The 27,786-nt window shown below is 46.3% G+C and overlaps 1 protein-coding gene across 3 annotated transcripts in view; it reads right to left on the bottom strand.

The window, feature by feature from the left end:
- ELP1 (elongator acetyltransferase complex subunit 1) overlaps positions 1–27,786 on the bottom strand; it is a 2,667,893-nt gene that overhangs the window by 1,692,921 nt on the left and 947,186 nt on the right. For all 3 annotated transcript variants that reach the window (XM_069630608.1, XM_069630606.1, XM_069630607.1), the window contains exon 13: positions 14,412–14,505. In XM_069630608.1, coding sequence (XP_069486709.1) covers positions 14,412–14,505 — 94 coding nt within the window. The remainder of the gene's footprint in view (positions 1–14,411; positions 14,506–27,786) is intronic.

Below are 27,786 nucleotides of genomic sequence, written 5' to 3'. Positions count from 1 at the left end.
GAAGTTCCATAAAGGAACAGCAGGGTCGTAGGGCTTCTCTATCTGCAATCTCTGGCAGATCGCCGCCCAGGCTCGGACCATTACACTAACTGTGTTAACAGTATCGGGACTAGCTCAGCCTGGAATTCCTTATAAAGTTCAGCTCCTAAACCATCAGAACCTGGGCCATTCCCCGATGAAAGGGCCTTAATTGCTTCAGTTATTTCCTCTCCGGTGACCGGTTGTTCAAGGACTAATTTAGCTTCTAGGGGTAACCTCGGGAGTTCTAAACCCGTTAGGTATTCATGCATTTCTTGAGCAGTTTTTTGGTCCCGATTGGAATGTAGTTCTTTGTAGAACTTAGTAATTTCTAGGTTTATATCCTCCTCCCTCATGATCACCCTCCCATCCGGCGAAAGGATACTGGCAATTGGATTCTGTTGCCGATCTGCTTTTATCAAGTTGACCAGGGACCGTCCCGCTTTATTGCTCTCCCCATATCTGCGTGCTCGAGTCGGGGCGGCAATGTATTGCATTTCCCTGGAAGCCAGTTTATCGAAATGTCACAGAAGTTTATTAATGTCCTCTAGCGTGTCTCAGTTGTGGGTATGGCTGTACGCTATCTCTAGCGTACGCAGTCGTGCTTCGACCTCTGTAAGCTCCAATCTAACAGATTTCAGGAGGCCAGTGGTTTTGGATATCAGTACCCCTCCCATCCAGGCTTTAAATGTCTCTCAGAGTGTGGAATACTGATCAACAGTCCCCTTGTTATTGGCAAAGAATTCTGCTATTTCGATATGAAGGGATTCAACTACGTTCGGGTCTGCCAGTATTGTGGCGGGCATTCTCCATCTCCTGGCTGGTTTTGGGGTATCTCGTAGTACCAACTCCAGTGATACCAGAGAATGGTCCGAAAATGTGCAGGGGTAAATCTCACATTTCCTCAGTGCATCTGAATTAGAGTCGCAAATTGACTACTGGCTCCTTTGCTCTTCTGAGTTGTGTACTGAGGAATAATATGTGTACTGTCTCGCACCTGGATGTAACTACCTCCATGCATTTATTAGTGACAGCTGTGCTAGGATCTGGCGCAGTGTGACCACTGTCCTGGTTGGTGGCCTCTTGGCTTCTGCGGACCTGTCTAGTGTGGTGTCTAGCACCGCATTAACGTCCCCTCACCAGATTATAAAGGATTTGTCCAGCAAAGGGAGTATGTCAAGGATGTTGAGGTAAAAGTTTGGTTTGTCTATGTTAGAGCCATAGGTGTTGACCAACGTGACCGGTCGTCGGGATATTTCACCCCAAACCACCACATATCTCCCCTGGGGATCTATCTTGTTACCTTTGTAATGAAACCCCAATGATCGGTGTATTATCGTGAACACCCCTCTGTCCTGTGAAGAGTACTCTGTGTGGTATTGTTGTTTTCCCCAGTTTGTCAGGATGTTGCCCGTTCCTTGTGCATTAGTTTCCTGCAACATTAATATGTGTGGTGCATGTCTAGTAATGTAGGAACCAATTTTTCTGGACTTTGTTTGGTTAATCCCACGTACATTCCATGATAGTAGGTTAATTTTCAACCCATCACCTGTTGAAAGGTTGCGTGCATTTGTGATCAGCATCTGATGCTACGACTGTATGCATATATTTAAAAGAGGCGTCATCTGCATTGGCAAGACCATACATTTGAAAACTTTTAACACCCATTACTTGACTCAAACCATCCATCTCCCGCAGCCCCACTTTGGCCTTTATGAAGCAATCTCCCCATCCTCCTGTATCCCATCCCCCTCACGCATCATCCACTCCAACTTGACGATGTTCCCATTTGAACTTGTGGAACTTTCCTGAGGCCGCCATGCTGCTACCACATGGCTACCAGACATAGGCTCTCGATCCGGTCAAACATAGTGTGCAGAGCCACCTACTTAAGAGTAAAACAACATTTTAACCAGTGTAAAGGATATCAAGCTTCATATAGCTCAGTCTGCAGGGTCTCGCCTTTCCTCTTCCGGGTGAGGTCTACCGGTTTGGCCCAGTCTGCGCTCTCTAGGGGAAGAGGTATTGAGGCCTCAATGTAGGCCATGGCTGCAGCTGGAGTTTCAAAGAAATGTGCTCTTCCCCCATGATAAATCCTCATTTTAGCTGGGAAGATCTGTGCGTATGGTACCTGTCGTGCTCCGAGTAGCCATTTGAATGGTTCCTATGACCTTCTATTTGCCTGGACGCTTGCTGCGAAATCCGGATATATATGTATGCGGTTTTCTTTGTAGTGGAGCGTGCCTTGTTCCCTTGCCATTCTAAGTATTGCATCTCTGTCCCTGTAATTAAGGAGGTGGGCAATTATCGTCCGGAGTTGTGCCCCAGGTTTGGGTACAGGTGCCAGCGTGCGGCGTGCCTGCTCAACCAGGAAGTGCTCTAAAAAGGATCCTGCACCAAAGAGGCACTTGAGGAAAGATTCAACACGTGTTTCTATTGCATCTTTGCCGAATTGTTCCGACACAACCACTATTCGAATGTTATTTCTTCTAGCTCTTGATTCAAGATCCTCACACTTATTTTGCATCTTGGACAAATTATCCTTCAGTTGAGCGATGTCACGGCCATGCTGGGTGATTGTGTCTTCATTTAGACTAATTCTGCCCTCAGATTCGGTAATGAGTGAGCTTTCTTTGTCCACTCTCGCCTTTAGGGAGCCAATGGTGGCAACAATGTCATCTAGTTTGATGTTTACAGCTAAGAATCCATTCTGCACAATGGTTGTTAGGCGGTCCTCTCCGTCATCTCCCCCATTTTCAGCTTGAGTATTAGGAGCATTTGGCGTTTCCGTCAAGGGGCCCTGTGTCTGGCTACTTGTAAACACATTTTTTGCACCCGCTCCTTTCGTCATTTTCCTGGACTGCTGGAGATTTTTGCGACTGGTACTATGACGTGTAGGGCTATGGCTCGTATTCCGCCCAATACGGATTGTTCATGAGACAGTGACTGTAGTCCATCCTGGTGAAGGCTTGTCTTTACTCTTGCGACAATGTGTCCGTGTTACAGTCAGTTTTTTCCGCCTGTCCTGGGACAGATTCCCTTGGTGTAAGAGAGCTAGGCGGGTCCCGCCGCCTTCTTGTCGGATTGGTCTCAATTCGATCTATGTAGTGATTTAGGAGCTCCCACTGAGGATAGGTACGGTGCGCGACAGTGTGAGCCCGCGCTGCACAGTGTTCAGCTCTGGGTGTGTGGCTGCATTCAGGAGGCACGTATCTTCTATTAATGTTCACTTCATTATCCAGCCGACTTCCATTGCCCCAGAACAGAGGAGATCATCGTATCCTGTTAGGGAGAATTCTCATTCAATGGCTAATTTCACTTACCTAGTGAGTCCCCCAGCAGCTTTGCTGGATTTCTGGAGTTATTTTTTTCCACATGGTAAGAGAGTGAGCTTTCCCCCCACTCTTACCCATGTTTTGCCATGTGTATTTCATCTGTTTTTATGATTGCGGGCTCTGGAGTACACCACTTCAGTAGCCCCCTTCTTTTGTGTGTTACACAGCACCTTTAGTCCAGTGACACAGGGTTGTCTTTTAGACTTCCCACCGACTCCATTTCTGGGGCTGACTGGGAAGTTGCCATTAACTTTACTAGTCATTTAACCGCAGATCCAGTACACCCCATGTTACATGGAGTACTGGAAAGGGTTAATCCTTAGCCCTTTTTATCTGTACCTCCTAGAACATTGTTTCGCTCTTTTAACATTTAGACTTGGCTGGTGGCAGTGGTATCTACGCTAACTTTTCTACCGTGATTATACTATAGAAACGTGGTATTGTTTTAGGCTATTATATTAGCCTCTAACTTAAACCCGCTTGACCAAATACTTTTTCTTTTGGCTCCGGTCGGGTTTGTTCACCATTTCTTTTTGTTAAAGTCCTTCTTGTCTTTTACTTTGCATGGCAAACCATGTTTGCCTTCTTTGTTCACTGTCTTTTGGCGGGCTTCTGCCAAGAAGCCCTCCTCTAGGCGCCTGGGCGTCTAGGTGGGCTGAATGTGAGGGAGGGGTGTAGTCACCCCCTGCACAGGGTATCCTAGGAAACCCAAGTCGCACTTTGCCATGATTGGCTGAGGTGGTTGTCCGGGCTGGACAACCCCCCTGCTGCGTGATTGACAGCCAGGCTGTGTGAATGGGGGATTTTCGCATAAAAGGCAGGTCTCTTGGGCTAGAAGTCAGAGTCGCCACTGGAACTACAAGGAACCGAAGAGAAGCGGAGAAGAAGTCGACTGCTGCAACTATCCCGTCCCGGTGAAGCCCTGCTGCAGTCCTGATCTATCTACCCTTCGACGACCAGAGGATATCCAGTCCGGAGTCTTCTTCCCTTGAGCCTGGTGGGGATTACCAGCTCATCTTCGACATCCAGAGGATCCTTTTCTTGGTCGAAATCGCTACACACAGCTGTAGTGGTCCGGATAGCCATCTGAAGAGCCTCTCCTGTTTTTAAGCAGCGCACCTTTCATCGCTGCTGCTGGCTTTATCCCTGTGTGGTGCAGACCCCTCCAGACGTCGTCCATCTTGCCGAAGCTCCAGGAACCGTGGGTCTGCTGGAAACTACCAGGACCAACTGCCGTGGCACCAGCGTCTTCATTGAATAAGGTACTGTGTTCTGCTTGAGGAATTAGGGTGAACCCCTTTTCTTCATCTCCAAGGGTTGCCCACGTCTTCCCTCCTTTTTATAACTTGTGCTTCCTCTGTTGACAATATCTAAGTACTCCTGGCTACGTTGAATCGTGAACTGTCTGACCGTGAGATCCTCAACAACAGGAACCCGGTTCCACTTGACACTGGCTCCGGCCTATTGACTCTTGAATTACTGTCCATGAGTGTTCTCCGATTCTGTCTGCCTTGACAAAAGTATTGTCTGTGATTTTTGCCTACAACTCTCTCTGGGTATCTCAGGTGCTAAGTGTGTTTTGCCCCGGTAACATTTCTTGTAGCGGATACGCGTTTATTTAGTAAGACCCAACTGTCATTACTGTCAAAAAGTGATCGCAAGTGTATTCCCGGTAACGTCTTTTGTTTTGCAACACTGGTCCGTTAAAACACAGGGTACTTACCTTGAGCTATACTGTACAAAGTGAATTGGTTAGTTGTAGTGTATTTTACGCGTGGTTTTGAATTAACAGAAGTGTTGTGTTTATAGCATACGGTTTAAAAATAAATGTACTTATATTTTTTTACCTGAAACCTTGAGTCAGTGTTTGCTCGAGTCACAGTAATTGTGGTCCCTTTGTGTAATCTCTGCTACTGCTCATTTACTCTTGAGATAAGCCTGGCTGCTCCGCTACTGCTACCACTTTAACATAGTAGTACAGGCTTGTACCAAAGGTAAAACTTGTATTGCCACCTGCAGTCTTCATTGTGTGTAGTGGTTCCCAAGGGCACTGCACAAGATTCTGCCTAGCACCCAAGCCAAGATCCATGAATGACCTCCCTCTGTCTATAGGTCTTAGGAGTGGACTGTGTTCTCCTACGTTGGATGTTCGCTTTGTGCGTAAGAAAGGCACAGTAAGTAATGTTTCCCACACGTAGCAGTTTTAATTTCTATATTTGCTCTTAGGTGCAAGGTCTCCTTGCACTTAACTCACTACCACCTCCAAGCTACTTCACCCTGTGCGGTGTACTTTATAAGTCCGGGTGGTATCACGCCCCTGCCCCACCCAGCGTGAATCTCCCGGCCGTTGAACTCGGGCCCAGCGTGGGCCAGTGACTCTTTAATAAGTGATTGTATTGGGCCAGATCCAAGCCAAATATGGTGTGTAGATCGAGAGATATCAGGGCGGGGGGTGGTGGGGTCCAATTTAGTTAGTAGTATTAACACGTGTCTTCAACAGTTCTATATTTTGAGTGTGTTGCAAGCACTGCGTTCGGATTGTCTAGTGTAATTGCGTGAGGGCTCACTAATCAGCACTGAATTGGCGTTTAATCAGGGATCTTAACAGTTTCACTTACAGTGTGTCGTCCGGTCTTCTCCGGCTCCTCTTCCCCGACCAAGGGTCCTATCACGATTTTCCCCTGGCTTAGCGTCAGGATCTGTGCGTAGTCGCTTATGTTGGATTTCCTGTTCATCTCCTGACTTTGAATGCACGGCGACGGGACCGCCTGTAATGTAGTGGGAGGGGGGGGGCCGGGGTCACGACGGATGATGTGGCCAGTGACACCCCAGTTCACTTGGGCCTGTCCTCCAAACTGCAGCCCTGGGAGTCGGTAGTTGTTGCCGCTCACTTCCCCCACCGCAATGCAGCCACTTGGGCACCCCTCGCAGTCCCCGGCCCCCTCCGGAGCTCCAATTGTAGGGTGAATGAAAGTGCACCGTTCCGGTCCCACTGGGGGGTGTCAGTGCGGCCGAGGTGCGCCGTCGATTCGCTTTCCACCTGCAATGTGTAAGTGCAGGGTCGGGTCAAGTTCAGCCCCTCTCCCGGTGTCTGGTGTTCCAAAGGCCGCAATCAACCTCCTTCACACTTGATGAGGGTTGCAGTCCTTCAGGCACCAGTCTCCTCACCAGCGACTACGGTCAGTGCAATCACGGGGCACGATTCCTGTCCTGATTCGAGGTTCCCGTTTGAGGCAGCCAGTCCGTTCGGATATTTTCCACTGCTGTTTCAGTTAGAGGATCGCAGCACACTTTGGGCCATGTGAACATTCACTTGTGCCTTTCTATGATTTCCAACGAATCTCAAAATGCAGTCTGACAGTTAATCCTCTCCAGAGACCTGGCGCGCAAAGTGGGTCCTTGGCTCCTCCCCCTTACAATATGTTGCAGAGCTCCCCCAGCGGCTAAGGGTGACCCATCTCCTGGTTCTCTCAGGCAGCACGCGCCACTTCCCAGGCTCAGTGGTTTGTCTCATGGTTTTTCTTCAGGTTCCGCCCCATATCTTTGTGTATGAACTCAGACGTGTTTCTGGTCCGTAGGCGGCTCCAATATAGGGAAGGATCGGAGCTCATGGATAAGGCGGCCATCACTGCAGTGTGGAACACTGCCCACAATGCTTTATCTAATATTTAAGGCCAATATCCTCCTCAAATTAGATTCTCTGATTGCTGTTGTGCTCCCCTTTATTCTTAACAGTTCTTTGAACTTTCCTTAAGTTCCCACTTTGCGGCTTTCGTTCAACACAGTTCGGCTTTTTATCGGTTTTCCTCTCGACTCATCGGCTGTGATGAACCTCTTGGCCTTTCTCGCTCCCTGAGTCAAGGGCAGTACCAACCCCGGCTTGGTTATCAGCGGAGGAGGGTCTCATGTATCTGCTGCAACACACGCTCGCTACTGTTCACAGTCTTACAATTCCTTCTGTGGGGGGTTCACGGGCCTTGATCGGAAAGGGCAAAGCCGCTTCTCTCCTTGTCACCCTCTCGGTATGTGCCGTCTTTCGTCTCCTCTTGAACTGTGCTTTCGTGCCCCACCTTTCATCGATGTGGGGAAGGCAAAGGGCCGTCAAGTGTCCGTTGTTTAAGGGCCAGGCAGAGTCAGGTAATTAACCAGAACCACAAACAAATAAAAAAAAACTGTTTACATTGTGACAAGTTGGGACATGTCAGGTAAACAAGTGTTCGGGTTGGAAAAAGAGGGTGGTAGAGTTACCAGGTATTCTACAGAAGGGAAAGAGGTATTACATTGAATTATAACTCTCGTGTTAGGGTTTGTGGTGATCTGAAATGAAATGAGTAGGAGGGTGTGTGGGAATTGTAGTTGTTGGTTACATTTGACTGGGAGTTCGGTAAATGATAATCAGAAGGACGGATTAGTATGGTTTGTGAAGAAAACGGCAATAACCGGGATTGTGAAATGTACAGAGGGGATTTTCGGGAACTGTAGTGTTTTGTCAGGCTAGACTGGGTGTTTGGAAATTAATTATCAGAGGGACGTGGAGAAGAATGATTGGGAGTATTCTGGTGGGCAACATGAAAACAGGGATTCTGGGAAAGATAGTTTCTTGGTTCAATGGGGATTTGGAATCCTAGAGGATTTATCAGATATGGAGGGGTCATGGCTTTTGGATAAGAGGGATTGAATGGGAGGAAGGGGGGCAGATTTAATACAGCCTACATAGGACTCAACAATGTTGTCCTCCTCTCCTTATTCTTCCTCGGTATAATACTGCGTCTCACCTGGGATATTCCCCCGAGCATAACCCTGGGCTCCCCTACCCAGGTGATCCTCCCTTTCTCATCCACCCCCAAGGGTTGGGATCTGAGAGCGCCAGCCCTTCTCTGGCCATCTGATTAAGGGCGTCTCAAATTCTACTTGTGAGATTACCCTCAGGTTTCTCACACCATAGAACGACCAACGCAGTCCAAAGCATCAAGACCTGATTGAGGTGATTGGCATGCTGCCTCCTTGCTATCACTAATTCTCTCTCCTGCCATCCCTCCTCTCCCTTCAGGCATGTTCTTAGCTGCCTGGGAAATTACATTCCAAAGAGTGTATGTATATTTCTTCAAAGGCACAATTTGCATTAGTGGCCTTCAGGGCCATGCTCCCTGCAGAGAACATACTTTTTGCCAACTCACCATATTTCTTGTCATCACTATCAGGAGGGATGGTTGAGTAAGCAGCTGCCCTTGAAGTAATAGGGTGCCTGGAGAGAAAGTCAAGTTGAATAGATGAGGGTCTATATTTTCTCACCAACTCCTTATGCAGAGCAGGAGCGGTGTTTGGCTTTTGCCAGTTCTACAAGATGATGTTGAGAGTTGAATGAAAGGCCACCACAATCTCCTTTGGAGGGCCTGTATTAAGGATGTCTGTGAGGTCATTTTGAACTATGTCCTTTGCAGGAAGCCCCCAACCCAAAAATTAAGTAACCCTATTCATAACTGTCCTTTATGCCGCACTTGGAATTCGCCACACCTGACAACTGCTCATCCATTTCAGAGGAAGCATCTAAGCCACTGGCTTCATTAAAGCAAGTAGCAACATCCTCCAAATGAGATTGACCTGAGATGAACTCCTCAGGGACATTAGGTGTGCCAAAACACTCATACCTGAAGGATTCAACATCTTCATATTCCTCGAAGATGGATTCAAAAGAGTAGAAAAAGTCTTTCTTCGATTGCAGCTTAAATATGGAAGATGGATCGGGGGTCAAAGGTGATGGTTTTGACGTCGATGACTTTGACATTGAGTCATTAGATAATGAAGATACTGAAGCCTTTGGCTTAGATGCTGTCCCTGTGGTCGAACACCGTCAGCACTACTTGACCAGGCATCTCATAGGTCTTCTCACTCAGGCTTTTGGGCGTGCAGGTTGAAGATAGCTTTTGAAGGCGCAGTGGGATCGTTAGCCTTTTTTGGTTCTTTCAAGGGATTATTTTCAATGGCAACCCCTACTTGACCGTCATTTTCTGACAGAACTTTTACCAATTGGCCGCTAAGGCAGACTTATCTGGGAAACGTACCTGTCTCTTGTTGGGCGAGGAGTCAAAAGACTAAGATCAAGGGTGTCTCTTTTTCGATCTTTTACTTGAAGACGAGGACAAAGAAGAATGCAAATCGCTCCTATTTCTTGAACGCTTGGAGAGTTTGGAGCGTTTCTTGGGCCTCTCAGGTGATTTGTCACCTGTCAAACTCCTGCCATCAGAAGATTTGCTCTTCGAGGGAGTAGTGGACAGAAATTTAGAAACCAACTGAACTAGGACGAGTTTCAGCCTTTTCTCTTTCAAAGCCTTGGTAGTCAAAGACTGGCAGGAGCCGCACTCAATGACTTTGTGCTCTTTACCAAGGCACCAGAGGCATATTCTGTGCGGATCTGATCGACATCTTCAAGTCACAGTCCGCACATTTTATTTATTTTATTTTATTTATATATTTATAACGCGCTGCAGCTCGCAAGCATCAGGGCATGACAAAAACACGAAGGCTGAAGAAATCACGGGACTACATAAAACAGAGAAGCGATGGACTCAATATGAGTCCAGAGCTGAATATGTAACAGATTACCGAAAGAGTAATGTTTTCAGCTGCTTTCTGAAGGAAAGGAATTTACTTTCCAGCCTAAGATTGCCGGGAAGCTCATTCCAGAGAGCAATGGCTTTGGTGGGAAAAGCCCTCCCAAGGCCAGTGGCTTTTACTCTGGCATGGCCGGATTTGAGAAGCCCTTGTTTAGCTGATCTTAAACATCGGCTTGGTTCATACCATTTGAATTCCTTTTTAAGATATGATGTAGCTGTGCCGTATAGCCAGCGGTGGGACCAACGTCAAGGATTTGAATTTAATGCGCTCCTCTATGGCGAGCCAATGAAGGCCACTTCTGTCTTGGGTTATATGGTTGCGCTTGGGTTTCCCGGTGATGGTTCCAACTGCATTATTTTGGATTATTTGGCATTGTTTAATGCAGTTGTTGCTAGACCCTAGCATCAATGCATTCCCATATTCAAGTCGAGACAGCATGGTGGCTCTAGCGATGGTGGCGCTATTTTTGGCGTTAAGGAATGGCCTAATGCGGCGTAGTAATCTCTGATAGTACTGGCAATTTCTTTTTAGGTACGAGACCTGTGCCTCTGCTCCTAGTGAGGATTGCAGGTATATGCCAAGTGTTTTAACTTTGTTTGTGACTGTGATGTTGTTTATGTTGAATGTGGAATAGACTGGGCCTAGATTTGAGAAGGCTTTTGTGGATCCAAATGTCAAATTCTGTTTTGGAACCATTTAAGCACATCCAGTGAGCTTTCATCCAACTCTCTATGGTGTTATAGATGGCTGAAAGTTTGTTATCTATAATATGGTCTCCACAAAGTTCCATGATCAATTGTGCGTCATCTGCAAAGTTAGTGAAGTAAATCCCCAACTGTGAGAGGAGGGCGCATCGACAGCGAATGTATAGGTTAAAAAGGAGAGGGGAGAAGCTAGCTCCCTGAGGGACGCCACAATCCACCGGATTGGAGCTAGTGGAATGTCCGCCCCAAGTGATTTTGGAATTTTTGTCCTCCAAGAAGGAGGATATCCATTCGATATCACATCTCTTGAAACCTGTCTTCAGAGTGGACTGTGGTGGTTCAGAAGAAGGATACAGACTCTTGTTAGGCATTAACCTTTTTCTTTAATACACATAAGAAATGTCTATCTTTCCCTACTTCTCTGGGGTATTCCCTATATAACAAACTAAGGTACTTGTCAGCGAAAGAATCTGTCCACTGTCCCAAACTAATCCTACCACTATGTTAACTAAGAAAAGGAGAATGACTCCTTTCTCCTGGGTTCTTGCTCTTGCAAAGTTATATTCAATAACTTATCTTCAAATACTTCTTTGTGACTTCTTTAATTAGCTCACACACAGTTCTTTTAGCACTTCATTACTCTTTTTGTTCTTCTCAACATACGGCTTCCTTGGTTCAGTACGGATATCTTTTCTCTTATCAGTCTCTCCGATTTGTTGGTTAGTTTCTTCTTTAACTCTATTTCTAATATTTATTCTTCTCTTTTCCGAGAGTAGGCTTATCCAACCTTTCTGTGATTCTCAATTGAGGTTTCTTTCTCATATTAGATTCACGGCTATTGGCCTCTGTATATATCCTTTAAGAAATACGTTGCTTTATCCTTGCTCTGAGGACCTTCTCTCACATATTCCTTTCCTTGAATGATGGCGCTTTCCATTGATTGCAATAAGGATTACTTGCATAATGATTAACCTCAAATTCTTTGTCTCTTTGGATTTTCATTTATTTCTCTCATTGGTATAGTCTCATTATATTGACCAGACCGAACATGAATCTTCATATAATGATTTCCATTCACTTCTCTTCTTCTAACTAGTATATTCTCATTATATTGATTTCCATTCTCCCGTTTAGCCAGTTACCCGATTCTCTCGGGGATAACATAACTGGATTTCCGTTTCATGTGGCTTGGCTTTTCTCGCTCGCCCAAGCCCTTTTCCTCTTCCAACCTCTCAGCCTCCGTCTCTTCCTTCCAAATGGCTTTTCGATATCCCAGGTTCTGGTTTGTTGCATGGTCTCAGCCACGTAGCAGTCTCTGCATGTCTGCTCTGACCTCTTGTTCTCTGACCACTGGCTCTCGGTGGCTCCGCCACCACTTAGTGTTCCTCTCTCCCTCCAGTTGACAGAACGCTGTGTGTCCACCACCTCGTCTTTGGCTTCACAGCCGGTTTATAACTCGCTGGCTTCTCGGAGTTCCCAGCCTCCTCCGCTTGCAGAGGTGACATGGCCTTGGGCCTTCCCCAACGCACCTTTGTCTCTCTCTCGAAGCGCTTCGTATTTCGTTATTCATCATACAATTCTTCCTTAAAAGAGATAGTCCCAATTTTGGTTTTACAATAACACATTTATTTCTTCTTCATACAAGTCGTTGTGGGATATGGTTGAAGAGGTAAAATTAGAAGACTCTTTAGGGAGTTGTTCACAGGAATCAAGAGTAGTTGTCTCCACAGGGGGAGTCTCTCCCAGTGAGGACCCCCTTGCTTCCCCCCCTATGGAGGGTACTGCGGAGCGGGCTCACCTCCCTAGCCTCACGGGGCTGTGGGGGCGGTCCTCCTCCTTGTGATGAATCGCAGGAACAAGTCTCTTCTCACCAAGACCTACTCAGAAGAATTCATAGAATACGTATGACTCCTCGCCGAGGCATGTCGAACCGCTCCGAAAGCGTGCTGTGCAGGGGTGTTGCTGGGTCTGGAAAAGATCAGGGGCTAAGCTAATGTGGGGACTGACGGAACTCGGGGCTAGCTATAGCCTTTGGCCGATCCCCCGAGCTTCTATCCGGGGCTACAACCAAAAGACCAGGGGCTATAGCCCCCCCAGTGCCTCCCTAGCAACGCCTCTGGTGCTGTGCATGCAGGAACACAGAACTGCGGCAACGGGCGCAGTACGTACTATTTATACCACCATGAAGCACAGGGATGGATACCGTCGAGGGACATTGACTCGATACCCCACAGAGGCCTCTGCTGTTAAAATGTTTTACAGACTGCCAAAAGGATATCAGTATATCAAAGATGAGAATTCTGTGGGAGGACACAATCCATTAGAAAGTGTAAAGCTGCATTCCAGGAGTGATGGTTCCATCTTGTTTTATCAAAACATATTGCTTTGCGATAATTTACTTTGAACTCACTCCGGTTTATTATGGTTTTATCAGTGTAAATTACCTTGCAGTAAAAATAAAGAAAATAAAAACCAGTCTCAGCAACATATGGGACTCACAAGGGAACTTTAAAGCAATTTACTATGGCTTAGTGAGGAGGCTGGGGGGGGGGGTAGAGCGAGAGAGAGAACAAAATCTTGCATTCCTGGAAACAATGGTAAGTTTGATTGCCAGAGAAAAGCAAGATGAAAGAAACTATAGTCACTGTACTCTGCTGTTGTGAGGAGTCTAGCGTGAGAGAGGAGACCAAGACGAAGAAGAGATGGGGAAGTGCCCAAAGTGATGGCAATCATTAGCAACATTGATTTTATACTGGCAACCTAGTTTTTGGTTATTACAATATTTACCTTTGTTTTGTGTCTAAAGCATCATTTTGGGAAACCCTGTTCATGACCATTTATTGTTAAGTTAATCCTGTATAATGGGGTTGTCAGCGTGATAACGGATGGCCCTTCTTTTCAAAGAATCTGGCTTTCTCCTCCTGATGATCGTGGACTCCAGGATCAATTGATCTTGAGTACTTCCACTACAGATGTTAGAGGCTACAACACCACCACTGCTCCTCCTCTCACTTGTCCCTCAACTGTACACAAAGAAGGAAATAAACTAAATCCACTGACAACACAACAAAATGCCCCAACAAGCCTTCTGGGGAAACGTGGTAGCACACATAATACACATTCCATATTAAAACTACAAACTAGCCAGTATGCTATTGTGTCTATGAATGGGAAAGAGCATGAAAGTCATCCCGTATACACTATGATATCATAGATTTCTAAGCGCTGACCCAGTGATCGAACCTGTGGTGCTCTGTGTCGTCTTCCAAGGCGAGCATGTGGCCCCTGAGCTAACCTCCCGAAACATTACTGTTTTGACACAACTAAATCAGACTGACAACAGTCACCAGGGCCCATGCAACAACTCCTGTAAGCCTATCTTACAGCAAATGGTCAGCCTAATAACAGCAGGCACTGCCACATATTTTACTATTGTTTACCATTTATTCTCTCCATATCATTCTTTTTTAATTTATAAGAAACATTAATATTTCATATAATATGCTACTAATTACAGTGATCTAAGTAGCATAGCATTCTGAATTCTTGTTTTTATGGGGTTTTAATAAATTATGTTGTCGCTCTGTAACTAATTTGGATTTCAATAACCCCAAATTAAAAATACTGGACAACAAACATAATTACAGAGTAAACAGCCAAAATAATTCTTTAAACAGGTCTAATTAGATCCATCCCTTTGTTTCAAATAGACAAACATCAGAACACATATATAACCTACTTGTAGGCATTTTGCAGGTACGGTGTTATGGCACAGTTTAACCCATTCCCAGCAGCTCCTGGCTTTACAGTGGAGTCCTTAATTGCTTTGTCACCTGGAAAAAGGCAAAACATAAAACAGTTTTTAATTTCAACTCCCACGACACAACAGTACCTAACAGCAGATAACAGTCTTCACAAACAGTTATCATATCATTTCAATTAAACATTTCATAGTAAATACATTACAACTTCAAAGAAAATAGCAATCACATATGATTATAGCATAACTTACCATGCTGACTAAATAACCAAGAATGTAAAGTACAGTATTAGCAGAAAGAAAGCCATTAAACTAACCTACTACAAAGTTTGACACAACTGGATTCAGCAACAATTTTAAACTTGTCAAGAAATCCAGTCAGAACACATGTTATTTTTTTATACGAATATGGGAGTTTGCTTTAGGTCACTGGATATAGCCTATGCAATCGGTCACATTGCTACAGCCCTCTTAGGCCTAACCAAGATTGTAAATGGCTCAGGAGAGGACATGGAGCATCTATTTGCTAACATTTGGGGCCAGGAATCCTGTCCAAAGGTCTTGACAGGGAATAAATGGTGCTTAGGTCTTTCCATACTTTACTCAGCAGGTTCAGCAGAACTGGAAGCCACCAGTTTCTATCATAGGTCTTAGAGTGGTTTGAAAAGAATTAGATTTCAGACACAAGTGGTGGGTAGGGAGCAGGCAAGGGGTGTCAGGGGTGTTCTGATGTGGTCACGTGATGCTGCTTGCTATACAAATGCGATCTCGGAGCTTCTGCTCTTCTCAGTGGTAACTGAAAAAAACGGATTGATGGATTTTTCCACACAAGTGATGAGAGAGAGAGAGCAGGACACAAGCAGTGATGCCAGCAGGCAGATAAACACAGAGCTGCTGCATGACAACAGTAGATGTTCAGGACTAGTATAGAGCCTGAAGCAGATGCCAAAAACTATGGATGTCCTCAAACTTAAAGGGCACAAAGTTGTCATAACAATTGATCTTGAGTGGTTAGGTGGAGAATCACCTCAGTGTTGGTGGAGAATAGATGCAGGCAATGAAACCGCTTTGCTCCCTACGGCAATGTTAAAAGTCATGTCCGTGAGAGCTGAAAATAAGGAGGAGCAAGCCCGGCACAACGTCAGGACCCTTGGGGTACTCGATCAGTAGAGGCCATAGAGGCCATGAAGCCGTTGGTTGCAACACCCAGTATGAGAAACTCTTCCAAAGGCTATGCCGTCAGCAGTTTTGGAACCAGCACACTGGAGCACTTGGCTCCCACCTACCTCACAGAGGACCTCAAAGATTCATAATTACCAATCGCCAGAAGAAGGGAGCCGTCTCCTACAATGGTAATAGAATCGGCTTTTACCCAGATTTTACACTGGCAGTCCAGCAGGCAAGAATACATCTTAGAGTGGCTAAGGCAGCACTCCAATAACAGAACATCCAGTTTATAATAATGTCTAAACTCTGAATCATTGTGTAGGACAAGAATCATGTTATGTAGATTATTCTTTAAACTCCATGGCGAGGGGTTCAACAGACCATTCCATTAGTGTATGCACAGGGTGCCACCAACTTTGTTCTGTCTCATGACCATTGAGTGGATTTTGGACTGGCATACCAATCCTTTCCCTGCCTAAGAAGCCTGATACAATCAGTCCCATAATAAAATGCATTAAACTATATACACTATACTCCTTAAAATGTTATCCAAACCACAGTTCAGATACCCAGATGTAAAATAAATACAGCTAAACCTTAAAACCAGTCACAAATTATAGGTAAAGTGAAGCAGAAACTCTATACTTTGGAAAATCACTGCTATCCACTCATATTGAGCCTTCTAAACAATTGGTTATTTAGAATCACAGGACCAGTTGAACAAATCAAAGATTGCTTAAAAAAACAGGATCACAGGGGGAACATAGTGACATTAGGACCTACTTCTATATGAGGCTATTAGAGAGTTCTAAAGGTTCCAGAAAGTTTCCTCATAGGATTTAAATGAAAAAACCAAAAAGGTTTCTTGTGGGTACGCTGAAAAGGTAAATATACGTTAATTATTGGTCATGGTTGAGAAAACTGGAAACCATCCAGCTGAGGACTCTGAGGAACCCTACCAGAAATGTTCAGGACCCGGGTTCCACTAACATAGGCCCAGAGAAGGATGGCGGCACAGTTGCACTGAAGCCTACTGAAGAAAGACTGTTGCAGTCAGAGGGGCATAGAAAACACTGTCCACCCTGCTGTCAGGAGACCCTGGAGGACGACCAGTGACAGAATCCGGGCTGGAGTACATGGGAATAGCTACTCAAGGCAATAGCTGCAGCAGAATCAACACAGAAAGTGCATAGGTGATCTTCATATTCTGGATCAGGGATGGCTAGACATTGTTTGAGATTTTCAGTCAGCGTTAGCAGAGTCTCAGGTGAAGAGAGTCAAAAGGAATGACATGCTTCAGATGACGCACAGTGAAGTTGTTGCAGCAGTGAAGGAGCAGAGTGGGTACATGAAGGAGGCTGCAGGTGACTGAAGATGTTCCATGACGTGCAGCAGCAAACCACTCAAGTGACCTCAAAACCCCACTACTCTCTGACTTGATTTAGGGGACTCAAGCAGACAGAACCAACTACAAGGGCAGAACACCAGCACCCAGGAGACATGTATTCATTGTGCTAGTAGCAGAGATAGTGCCCAGAAATGATCGGTGCAAAGACGCTTGGGTGTCGGGTATAGGTCTGGCTAACAATGGTAGGAGGCTCTGAGAAGAGGGAAACCCACGAGCCAACAAGTCAAGTTTCCAGATTAACGAAGAACCACTGGACACCTAAAAGGACTACCCTTGTCACAAGCTAGAAGACTCAGTAGCAAAGAAGACAGTGAAAGGAGCAAGCACAAACCCAACCAATGTTCCAGGTCAACTTAAGGGAAAAGGAAGAGGCAACCAGCAACCAAGGATTGGCCCCAAAATGAGGCAATGGCAGGAAGCACCACAGGATGCCTCACCCAAAAATGGAGTAGAAGCAGAGAAGCAGCAAGCCACTCAGACCAAGAAGACTCCCCACCTATAGGCACTTGGACCAGAAGGATTTGCCAGAGAAGCAGCACTACAGGCAAGAAAGATGCCCCGCGAAGAAATAGCCAAGTCCAGCCAAAAAGAAGTCAGGGAACTCCCAGCATGGCGACAAGAGAATCATCAGAAGAAGTCCATCTTCAGAAGCAGTCTTCCAGGAGTTCAGTAACAGACCGCAGGAATGCACAGAGTGTCCTAGGCCAGCCCTCCAAACACAATCCAGGTGAGCAGACCAAGATTCTTGGCAAAATGCTAATCAGAATGGCCCTAAAATCCACCAATAACACAGGCACATAGTTTTAATGTCCTCTAGACTTGTAAATCCTCATTCAGTTTCAGTCTACATAAGTTTGAAGAACAAAAAAGGGTGCCACGTCAGCAAACCTGCCATTTTGGCTGTTGTTAGGCAGAATCACATGCAGTACCCTTAGGGACCACTATATATGATTAGGACTACAAGTGATCGTACAATTTCACCTTTGGTACAAGCCTGTACTAAACAGTAAAGTGGTAGTGATGGCTGAGCAGCCTGTCACAAGTCTCTCCCCTTCTCACCTGTCTTTCCCGTTTACTTGCGACCTTCTTTTGTGACTTCTTCCGTACGGTCCAGGATTTGTATAAGTCCACGCGCGGGTCTTCGGATTCCAGCGTGCTTCGTTCAGATTGTCCAGGAAGGAACAATGTCCGCGCGCGGAGGCACGGAAACCCGTGACTCGAGCGCGGGCGAAAATCCAGGAAAGCTTGGGTAAGTTGAGGGATGAAAGGAAAAGGAGGAGGAATCAAGGAACTGGGAATAGAGATCAGGAAAATAGCCCTGAGCGAACTCCGGCAGCACACGTCCAGCTATGGCAAGCAGTAGCGTTGAGACGCGCATAGCCGTGGGGGCGTGTCTGTTTTGTAGAACGTAGAGCGTGTAACGCAAAGACTGGTAAGCAGCGTTCCGCATCAAGCGGCCATGATGGAAGGATTACTGAGTTCAATACCCTATGTGTCAGGGACCACGAAGTCCAGAAGGGACGCAGACGGCGGTTCATGACAGTATGCCTCCTCTGAAGTCCAGCTCCTCCGGATTTGCCCGGATGTATAAGATGGTATCTTCGAATTAGCCTGGGAGCATTCATGTTTGACACGGGTTCCCAGGTGCGCTCACTGGGAGGGTACCCTTTCCATTCGACCAAATATTGTAGTTGACCACGTCGGTATCTAGAGTCACAGATTCTGGAAACCTCATATTTGAGTTGGTCATTAATAATCACGGGGGTAGATCTTGGAGCAGTTCGAGAGGGTTGAACATATGGTTTCACTAGAGAGGTGTGGAAGACAAAATGGATCCTTTTTCATGATTCTGGTAGCCATAGTCGAAAGGCCACTGGGTTGACTATTTCTTTTATAGAAAAGGGGCCGTAATACCTGGGAGCCAGTTTATTTGGTCGCAGATGTCGAGGGAGGAGTTTCAAGGATAGCCAGACTTTATCGCCTACTGAGTAAGAAGGCTGAGGTATTCTTTTGGAGTCGGCATGATATTTAACGTCTTTTCGGGCCTTTTCTAAGTGTTCCTTTGCTTCTTTGTGTACATTAATAAGGGTTTCAATCCAGGAATCAACCGTAGGAACTGGGGTAGGGTGTGGGAGAATGGAAGGTAGAACTGAAGGATGAAATCCTTGACGATAGCTGAATGATCCGAATTGTTGTAGGCAAATTCAGACACAGGTATTAAGAGTGACCAATCATCCCGGACCTTGGTGGTGAAGCAACGAAGATATTGTTCCAGAGTTTGGTTTACACGTTCAGTGGCTCCATTGGTCTGTGGGTGATAACCTGAGGACAAGGCACGTTGGATTCCCAGTATACGACATAATTGTTTCCAGAACTGGGATATGTATTGGGGTCCTTGGTCAGAAATGATCTTGGAGGGTAGCCCATGAAGCCGGAATACGTGTTCCAGGAAGATTCCGGTGAGTTCAGATGAGGATGGCAGTTTGTATAAAGGTGTAAAATGAGCCATATAAGTGAACAAATCAATGGTAACCATGAGAGTTGTGTATCCCCTGGAAGATGGTAATTCCACGATAAAATCCATGGCGATGAATTCCCAGGGTCTTGTTGGTATTGCTGGTTGAAGCAGTAGAGCTGACGGTTTCTTATTATCATGTTTTTTCTGAATGCAGACTGCACATGCCTGGATATGGATCAGTACATCCTCTTTCATCCTCGGCCATCAAAATTGTCTTTGTATTGAACAGAGGGTGTTGGTGATGCCACGGTGTTCTGAATGAAAAGTATCATGACATAGGCTTGTGATCCTTTGCCGCAGTCCAGGAGTGGGGATGACCAAGCGATTGTCCTTGAACAGATATCTGTCCCTTGTCTTGAGTTTCCATCGATTGTTTCTCTTAGTGCTCTGAAACCTGGAAGGAGTTTGAGTTTGAATTCGAATATCCTCCAGGAGGGTGATTGCTTGGGCAACAAATATTGTGTGGGGAAACATCTTAGGAAAAGTCTGATCTTTCAGGGTTTCGTAATCAGGACGTCTAGATAAGGCATCGGCTATTATGTTGTGTTTTCCAGGGACATGATGGATTTGAAACTGATATTGAGCAAAAACGAAGGCCCAACGGGCTTGACGACTGTTTCTACATTCTAGGGATTGCAGGACTTGAAGATTCCGATGGTCTGTGCGGACCTGTACCGGGTGTTTGGCGTCATCTTCTCCTGGGAGCCAATCAGTGAAAGCCTGGCTGATGGCTAGCAGTTCCTTCTTCAGAACGGAATAATGAGTTTCACTGGGAGTCAAGGTGCGAGAAAGATAGGCGATGGGGTGTTCTAACTTATCATCAAGTTCCTGTTTTAGTACTGCCCCAATGGCGTAGTTGGAGGCATCAGTTTCCACAAGAAAAAGGCAATCAATGTCGGGTTGAGCTAAGATGGGAGCTTGTGTAAACTCCGACTTCAAGCGTTGGAAAGCTGTATCTTGGGCTGAGGTCCACTGAAAGGGGGCATCCTTCTTTAGCAATGTAACAATAGGATGTACAATCTCTGAAAAGGTTGGTATACATTTCCAATAGAAGTTAGCAAGCCCCAGGATGAATTGAATTTGTTTTACAGTAGTTGGAACGGGCCAGGATAGAATGGAATCTACCTTTGAGGGTTCCATTCCAATCCCCTTAGGGCTAAGAACGAATCCGAGCTAGTGAACAGTTGATACATGGAAAAGACACTTCTCGGATTTGGCCAGGAGCTCATGTTCACGTAGACATTGTAAAACTGCCTTTGCGTGTTCTTCATGTTTCAGATGGTCCTTGGAGTAAATCAGTATGTCGTCCAGATATACAATGACAAAGAGGAACAGCATGTCAGAAAACACCCGGCCCATAAAAGGTTGGAAGACCGCTGGGGCATTAGCAAGTCCGAAGGGCATAACCAGGTATTCAAAATGGCCAAAAGGTGTTCTAAAGGCGGTTTTCCATTTGTCACCTTCCTTTATACGAATTAGATCTCAGGGGTGCCTACCATCTAATTTTGTGAATATTACTGCACCTCTTACTGCTTTCAGGATATCCGAAATGAGAGGCAATGGGTAGCAGTCCTTGAGAGTACAATAGTTAAGGCCACGGTAATCTAGAGATGGTCTAAGCTCCTTGGTATCTTTCTTGGGAACGAAAAATAACGAAGCGCCCGCCGGGGACTTGGATGGTCGTATGGGGCCATTTTCCAAGATAGTATCCAGGTATTCCCGGAGGATCCTTTTTTCAGGTTCTGATAAAATAAACATTCTCCCGAAAGGGATCACTGCTGAAGGCTCAGTATCGATGGCACAATCCTCAGGTCTGTGAGGAGGGAGAGCTTGAACTATGGCAGTCGAAAATACATCTGTGTAAGCCTGATAGGCCCTGGGAATTTGGATGATGTTAGAGACAGTGACTGGACTCTGTTGGATTTCTTGTGAGTTTTCAGAGGACTTTGGTAAGGAATCTAGGAATAAGCAGTGGAACATACAGTGTTCAGAACCAAGGAACAAGGAGCTTGCTGCCCAATTGATGTAGGGGTTCTGCTTCTGTAACCAGGGCATGCCCAGAACCTTCCGATAGTGGGCAGATCTTATGATGTCAAATTTGATCCTCTCTTGATGGTGATTTATAGAGAGTAGGATCTCTTTAGTTTGAAGGATTATGGGTCCTGAAGATAGGGGTCTTCCATCAATTGCCTCTACTGGTTGCATCGTCTCTCGAGTTTCATGTGGAATGTTGCGAGTAGTGACCCAATCATGATCTATGAATATACCCATGGCTTCGCAATCCACTAATGCCAGAATGGGATAAGATTCTTTCTTGGAAGGCGATAGAAAGGTCTGAAGAATCACAAGCTTGTTTGGTCCAGGAGAGTTCAAGGAAGGAATTGATGTCGAGCAGACATCATTCTCCCGAAACTGTGCCCCATCTAGGATCGGGATCTGGCGTTTCCCGAACGCTGTGGAGGAGCAATAGGGCACTCTCTGACAAGATGTTTATCGGAGGCGCAATACATGCAGAGTCCAGTGTGAATACGGCGCATCCTTTCTTGTGGGGTAATGGGTCCACGGAATGCCCCCAGTTGCATGGGTTCTGGATCTGAGGTCAGAGAAACTGTGGGTTCTCGGCAAGAAGGGTGGTCTGTGACAGCTTTTTGGAATGATGATGTCGACTTCTTTTTCTCTGCCTTTCTTTCCTGGATTCAAAAATCAATTTGCAAGGAAAGGTCCAAGAGGGCCTGGAAGGAATTAGGGCGAGCTACCCTGGCTAGCTCGTCCTTTATTTCTTCATTCAAGCCTCTGCGAAAGAGAGTGAAGCTAGCCTCTTGGGACCAATCAGCTTCCTTCATAAGTTGTTTGAAACGGGTGACATAGGTAAGCAAATCCTGAGATCCTTGTCGAAAATCAAGTAGATGTTCCTGACCGCTGTAAACCTGCTCAGGACGATCAAAGATGGCCTTTAGGGCTTCCACGAAACCATTGTAATCATCCATGATGGCGTCGCCCGATTTGACTAGGGGAGTTGCCCAGGTTAATGCGTTGCCAGTGAGGTGTGATATCATAAACCCCACCTTTGCTCTAGGGGTGGAAAAGTAGTAGGGCTTGAAGGTGAAATGCACCAAGCAAGACTCAAGGAAGGCACGAAGGGTCTTTGGAGAGCCATCATATTTGTCCACCACTCCTCCCAATAACACACTTTCCTTGGTAGCAGAATCATGAGACAATACCAGCTGTTTTAAGGCAGCGTTCTCAGCCTTAAAGTTTTTAACTTCTGTGGTGAGTTCCTGCATGCCTCGCATGAGGTCTTGAACCGCGGCTTCCATCCCCGTATCCGTATCGATTTTTTTGCGTCTCAATCTGTCACAAGTCTCTCACCTTCTCACCTGTCTATCCTGTTTACTTGCGACCTTCTTTTGTGACTTCTTCCACACAGTCCGGGATGTGTATAAGCCCGCGCGCGGGTCTTCGGATTCCAGCGTGCTTCGTTCAGATTGTCCAGGAAGGAACAATGTCCGCGCGCGGAGGCATGGAAACCCGTGGCTCGAGCGCAGGCGAAAATCCAGGAAAGTTTGGGTAAGTTGAGGGATGAAAGGAAAAGGAGGAGGAATCAAGGAGCCGGGAATAGAGATCAGGAAAATAGCCCCGAGCGAACTCCGGCAGCACATGTCCAGCTACGGCGAGCAGTAGCGTCGAGACGCGCAGAGCCGCGGGGGCGTGTCTGTTTTGTAGAACGTAGAGCGCGTAACGCAAAGACTGGTAAGCAGCGTTCCGCATCAAGCGGCCATGTTGGAAGGATTACTGAATTCAATCCCCTATGTGTCAGGGACCACGAGGTCCAGAAGGGACGCAGAAGGCGGTTCATGACACAGCCAGACTTATCTCAAGAGCAAATGAGCAGTACTAGGGATTACACAAAGGACTACAATTACTGTGACTCAAGCAAACACTGACTCAAGGTTTCTGGTTAAAAAATATAAGTGCATTTATTTTCAAACCATCTGTTCACAAAACATTTCACTTCCATTAAATAAAACCACACTCTAATTATACTACACACAACCAATTCCTCTTGTTCAGGTCAATTCAAGGTAAGTACATTAGGATTTGACAGACTGGTGTTCTGAAACAAAGACGTTACCGTGGGTTAATATGCAATCACTTTTTGGCAGTAATGACAGTTTGGTTACATTTCTTCCTGCGGGTACACTTTTCTTTCGTAAGACCATAGTGAAACACACTTAGCACAAATAATTAAAACAAGGGAATAGTGTATAAAAATCATAGGCAATACTTTTGTCAGGGCAATAGAATCAGAGGACGTGTTCTAAGAGGCAGATAAAAGTCAATAGGCCTGCGCAAGTGTCAAATGTAGCCGGGCTCTGTTGTCGAGGATCACACGGTGAGAACAGTAAAAGATTAACGTTGCCAGGAGTACTGGATATTGTCAATGGGAGGCAAAAGTTATAAGAAGAAAGGAAGAAAGGACCAGCCTTAGGAAAGGAAAAGGGTTCACCCCAATTCCTCAAGGTCGGACAGAGAGAACGACCAAACGGACACAGTACCTTATTCGGATGAAGAAAGCTGGTGCTACGGCAGTTGTTCCTGGTAGTTCCTGCAGACTCACGGTTCTTGAAGCTTCAGTCGTGGGGACAAGAAGGAGGATGTCTGGATCGATCTGCACTACCCAGGGATGAGGCCAGCAGCAGCAAAGCAACAATGAATAAAAGGTGCGCTCCTTTAAAACAGGAGAGGGCTCTTCTGATGGCTATCCGGACCACTACAGCTCAGTGCAGTGATTTCCACCCAGAAGAAGATTCTCTGGCTGTAGAAGGTGAGCTGGTTGATCCCACCAGGCTCAAGGCAAGAAAACTCCGGACTGGATCTTCTCTGTCGTTGAAGGGTAGATAGCTCAGAACTGCAGCAGGGCTTCACCGGGATCCAGGAGTTGCAGCAGCCGTCGTCTTCTCCACTTCTATTCAGTTCTTGTAGTTCCAGTGGCGACTCTGACTTCCAGCTCAAGAGTCCTGCCTCTTATGCCAAAGTCCCCCATTCACACAGCCTAGCTGTCAATCACACAGCAGGGGGGTTGTCCAGCCCAGACCACCAGCTCAGCCAATGGACAAAGTGCAACTTGGGTCTCCAAGGAGAACCTCTGCAGGGGGTTACTAAACCCCTCTGTTAAGAAAGGAAGAAGGCAATGTGCACGGAATCGCACAGTGTACAACTTTGAATCTAAATATGTGCATACAAAACCCAAGACTTGTGTATACTAAAACCCAGGAGAAACAATAAAACTTATATATGAAATGGAATGTGGGGTAAGCACTTAGAACCTCCTTATGACTGAAAGGAAAGTCGGCAAACTCCTTACCCACTATGCTATTACAGATACTGACAGCGCTAAACCCACTTAGAGGGCAAGCAAGGACAGGATCTGTGAGCGGACACTCTGGATGATACAGAATAAGGAACTTAGATACTGTACTCACAAGGACCGGAAAGACCACTTGAATGTCAGTAAACTCACGAACCCAGTTGATCAAACAGGAACCCTGAAGGCTATAACAGCAATGGGTGGAGGAAACTAAATACATAAGACCCTAGTCAAGGGGCGAGTAGAAATAGTGATATAAAATAGTGAGGAAACAAAAGGGCATTTACACTGGGACTAGTTACAATAACACCCACACCTAATACTCCATGGGAAATGAATGCAGAAGTGAGATGGAAAACATGGAATGAATCCCAATAGAAAGTAAGGATCAGGAGCAGGGAAAATTATATCACAAAAGGAAACCTTGAGGCAGGAAGCTAAATCTATAAAGGGAAAGACTAAAGCATCAGGTTTTTCAGTAGCAAAGGACAGCAACAAAGAAACAGAAAACACAGGCGAATTGGGCAGCATCAAAGGGTAAAGCACAGAGACAGGCTGCCTGCAGACAGAGGAAGACAGAAAGGGAAATCCAGTGAGCAGAATCAATTAAGCACAAGAATCCGAAATCCAAGGCAGAGGAACAAGAAACAGGAACTGGGCACTGGGCACAAAAGCAAGGAACAAGGAACAGGAACTAGGAACTCGGCACAAACGCTAGGAATGGAACAGGAACTAGGTACTAGGCACAAACGCTAGGAACAATGAACAGGAAGTAGGTACTAGGCACAAAAGCTAGGAACAAGGAACAAGAACTAGGTACTAGGCACAAAAGCTAGGAACAAGGAACAAGAACTAGGTACTAGGCACAAAAGCTAGGAACAAGGAACAAGGGACCAGTCACAACAGGAACATAGCAACATGACCAGCGCTGGACTGAAGCAAACTGAGGCTTTTAAAGCTGCTTAACGAGCACACCCCTCAGGCGTGCTGCCTGCTGCATCTGCAGCCACAGGTGTTGCCTATCCTCCACCCAGCCTTGTCCTGCAAGGGAGGAGGTGAAGCAGTGAGCCAGGCATTCTGGGAAGCATAGTCATTTGATTAAAGTAGCATGCTGGCTGCCAAAAACCTGGAATGGATCCGGAAGGGAAGTAATTTGGAAAATAAGGTTTTAGCGCTCCCAATTCATCAGGACACTGTAGCATAAGGTTCGGAGGAAATGTCCAGTAGAGAATAAACCCCAAAACATGCCCCCAAGTGGCGGGAACGGGAGCAAAGGGAGCGAGCCGTGACACTATACCCCCTCCCACGGCCGACTCCAGGCGGCCGTTACTCGCACAAAACATCTTCTTTCCATGACAGGAGCGCTTTGTCTTCAGAAGTGGCACTGACGGAAACGATGACCCACGGGCAGAAGCAGAAGGACTGGAATGAATAGAATCAGGCCGCAGTCTATAAGAGCCATAGGCAGGTTTTCGATGAGGAAGAGACTCACGGGTCGAAGAAAGGCATGAAGGACTTGCAGGACCTGAAACAGAGTTGGAAGGTTCAGGAAGCTCAGTCCCTGGGAGCGAACACTCATACATCATTGAGGAGGGAGGCAGGCTGGTGCAACATGCTTTGGACAATGATTGATGCTCTGGTAGCCCCCCTGCTGAGAGCGGACACACAGGAGGTGAGAAAACAGCAGGTTTCAGGAAATGTTCATGTTCAGACAAAGAAGGTGGCGGCCGAGGTAGAGGTTCGGATCTTCTCTCATCATCCATTTGATTAAAGGCCTGTGGTTGAGGGTGACCAAGGTTCGACTGCATCTGTCCCACGCCTTGGGGGCCTGGAAGTCCAATGGGTTGTACGAGGCTGGCACTCTTGGTGTCAGTCATATAGCCATCTTGTTGCACATGGAATACAACCGCAGGAACGTTTGGCATACCGATAGGAGTGATAGACGCAGTACTTGGTACATCAGGCACACTCGCAGCAGGAGCAATAACGGGCACATCTTGAACTGCAGCAGTCATATCCTTCCTTTGGCTACTAGCACCCGAATGGTGCAGCAGTTGGGGGGCCGTGCCCGTCCCTTCCTTCAGGCTCATGTGGGATCCGGCAACAAAAAGGCTGTCAAGCGGCTGATCCAAACCGGCCCCCAAATGTGAACCGTCCAGCCCGTTATCCTGGTTGGCTACTTGTTCGATGTCTGGGCCATGGCGGATGGTATCCGTCTCCATCTTGTAACACTCCAGGCAAGTCCAACGGCCTTGCATGTAAGGCCCTCCCGAGTCGTGATCCAGCTTGATGTTTCTGGCAGAAGTCTCAGACTCAGATGTAGCATATGCGGGAGGTGCTGATTCTACAGTCAAGCAGTTGGGAGAATTAACTTGTGTAAAAGGCAGGCCTTCTGGTGATCCTCCTGAAGCACAAGAAGGGCAGATTGGACGTTCATCCGTAATAAATGGTTGGGATTTAGGAGGTAGCTCGGAAGTAGATGAATCTGCAACACGATCAAACAGAGCAGACAGGTGCACCTCCGATATTGGCAGCGAGGCTGAGCAGGATACAGGTCTTTCATGAACTGAAGCCAAACTAGCAGTAGGCTCTGGGACCGAAGACAGGCACTCAGGATGTGCTACCGGAGGCTCCATGGCTGAAGGATAATCCGCTGGATGAGTCACTGTAGCCGAAAACAGGCATGCCAGAGGAAATTCAGAGGCTGAGGGCATGCAAGCTGGAGCCGTCTCGTTAGCTGATGACAAACTTGTCAAGGACTTTGACTCTGACCACGTACATGGTGAAGGCTCTTGAGTGATTGGCAGACATAGCAATTGTTCATTGATTGAAGACACGTTAGAAAATGATGACTGCAGAGCCGTGGACTGGATAATCAAAGAGTCAATGGTTG

Source organism: Ambystoma mexicanum, chromosome 6q (genome assembly GCF_040938575.1).
Source record: "Ambystoma mexicanum isolate Mex_15411 chromosome 6q, UKY_AmexF1_1, whole genome shotgun sequence".
In the NCBI taxonomy this organism is placed as follows: Eukaryota; Metazoa; Chordata; class Amphibia; order Caudata; family Ambystomatidae; genus Ambystoma; species Ambystoma mexicanum.
This window is presented reverse-complemented; position numbering and strand designations above follow the sequence as displayed.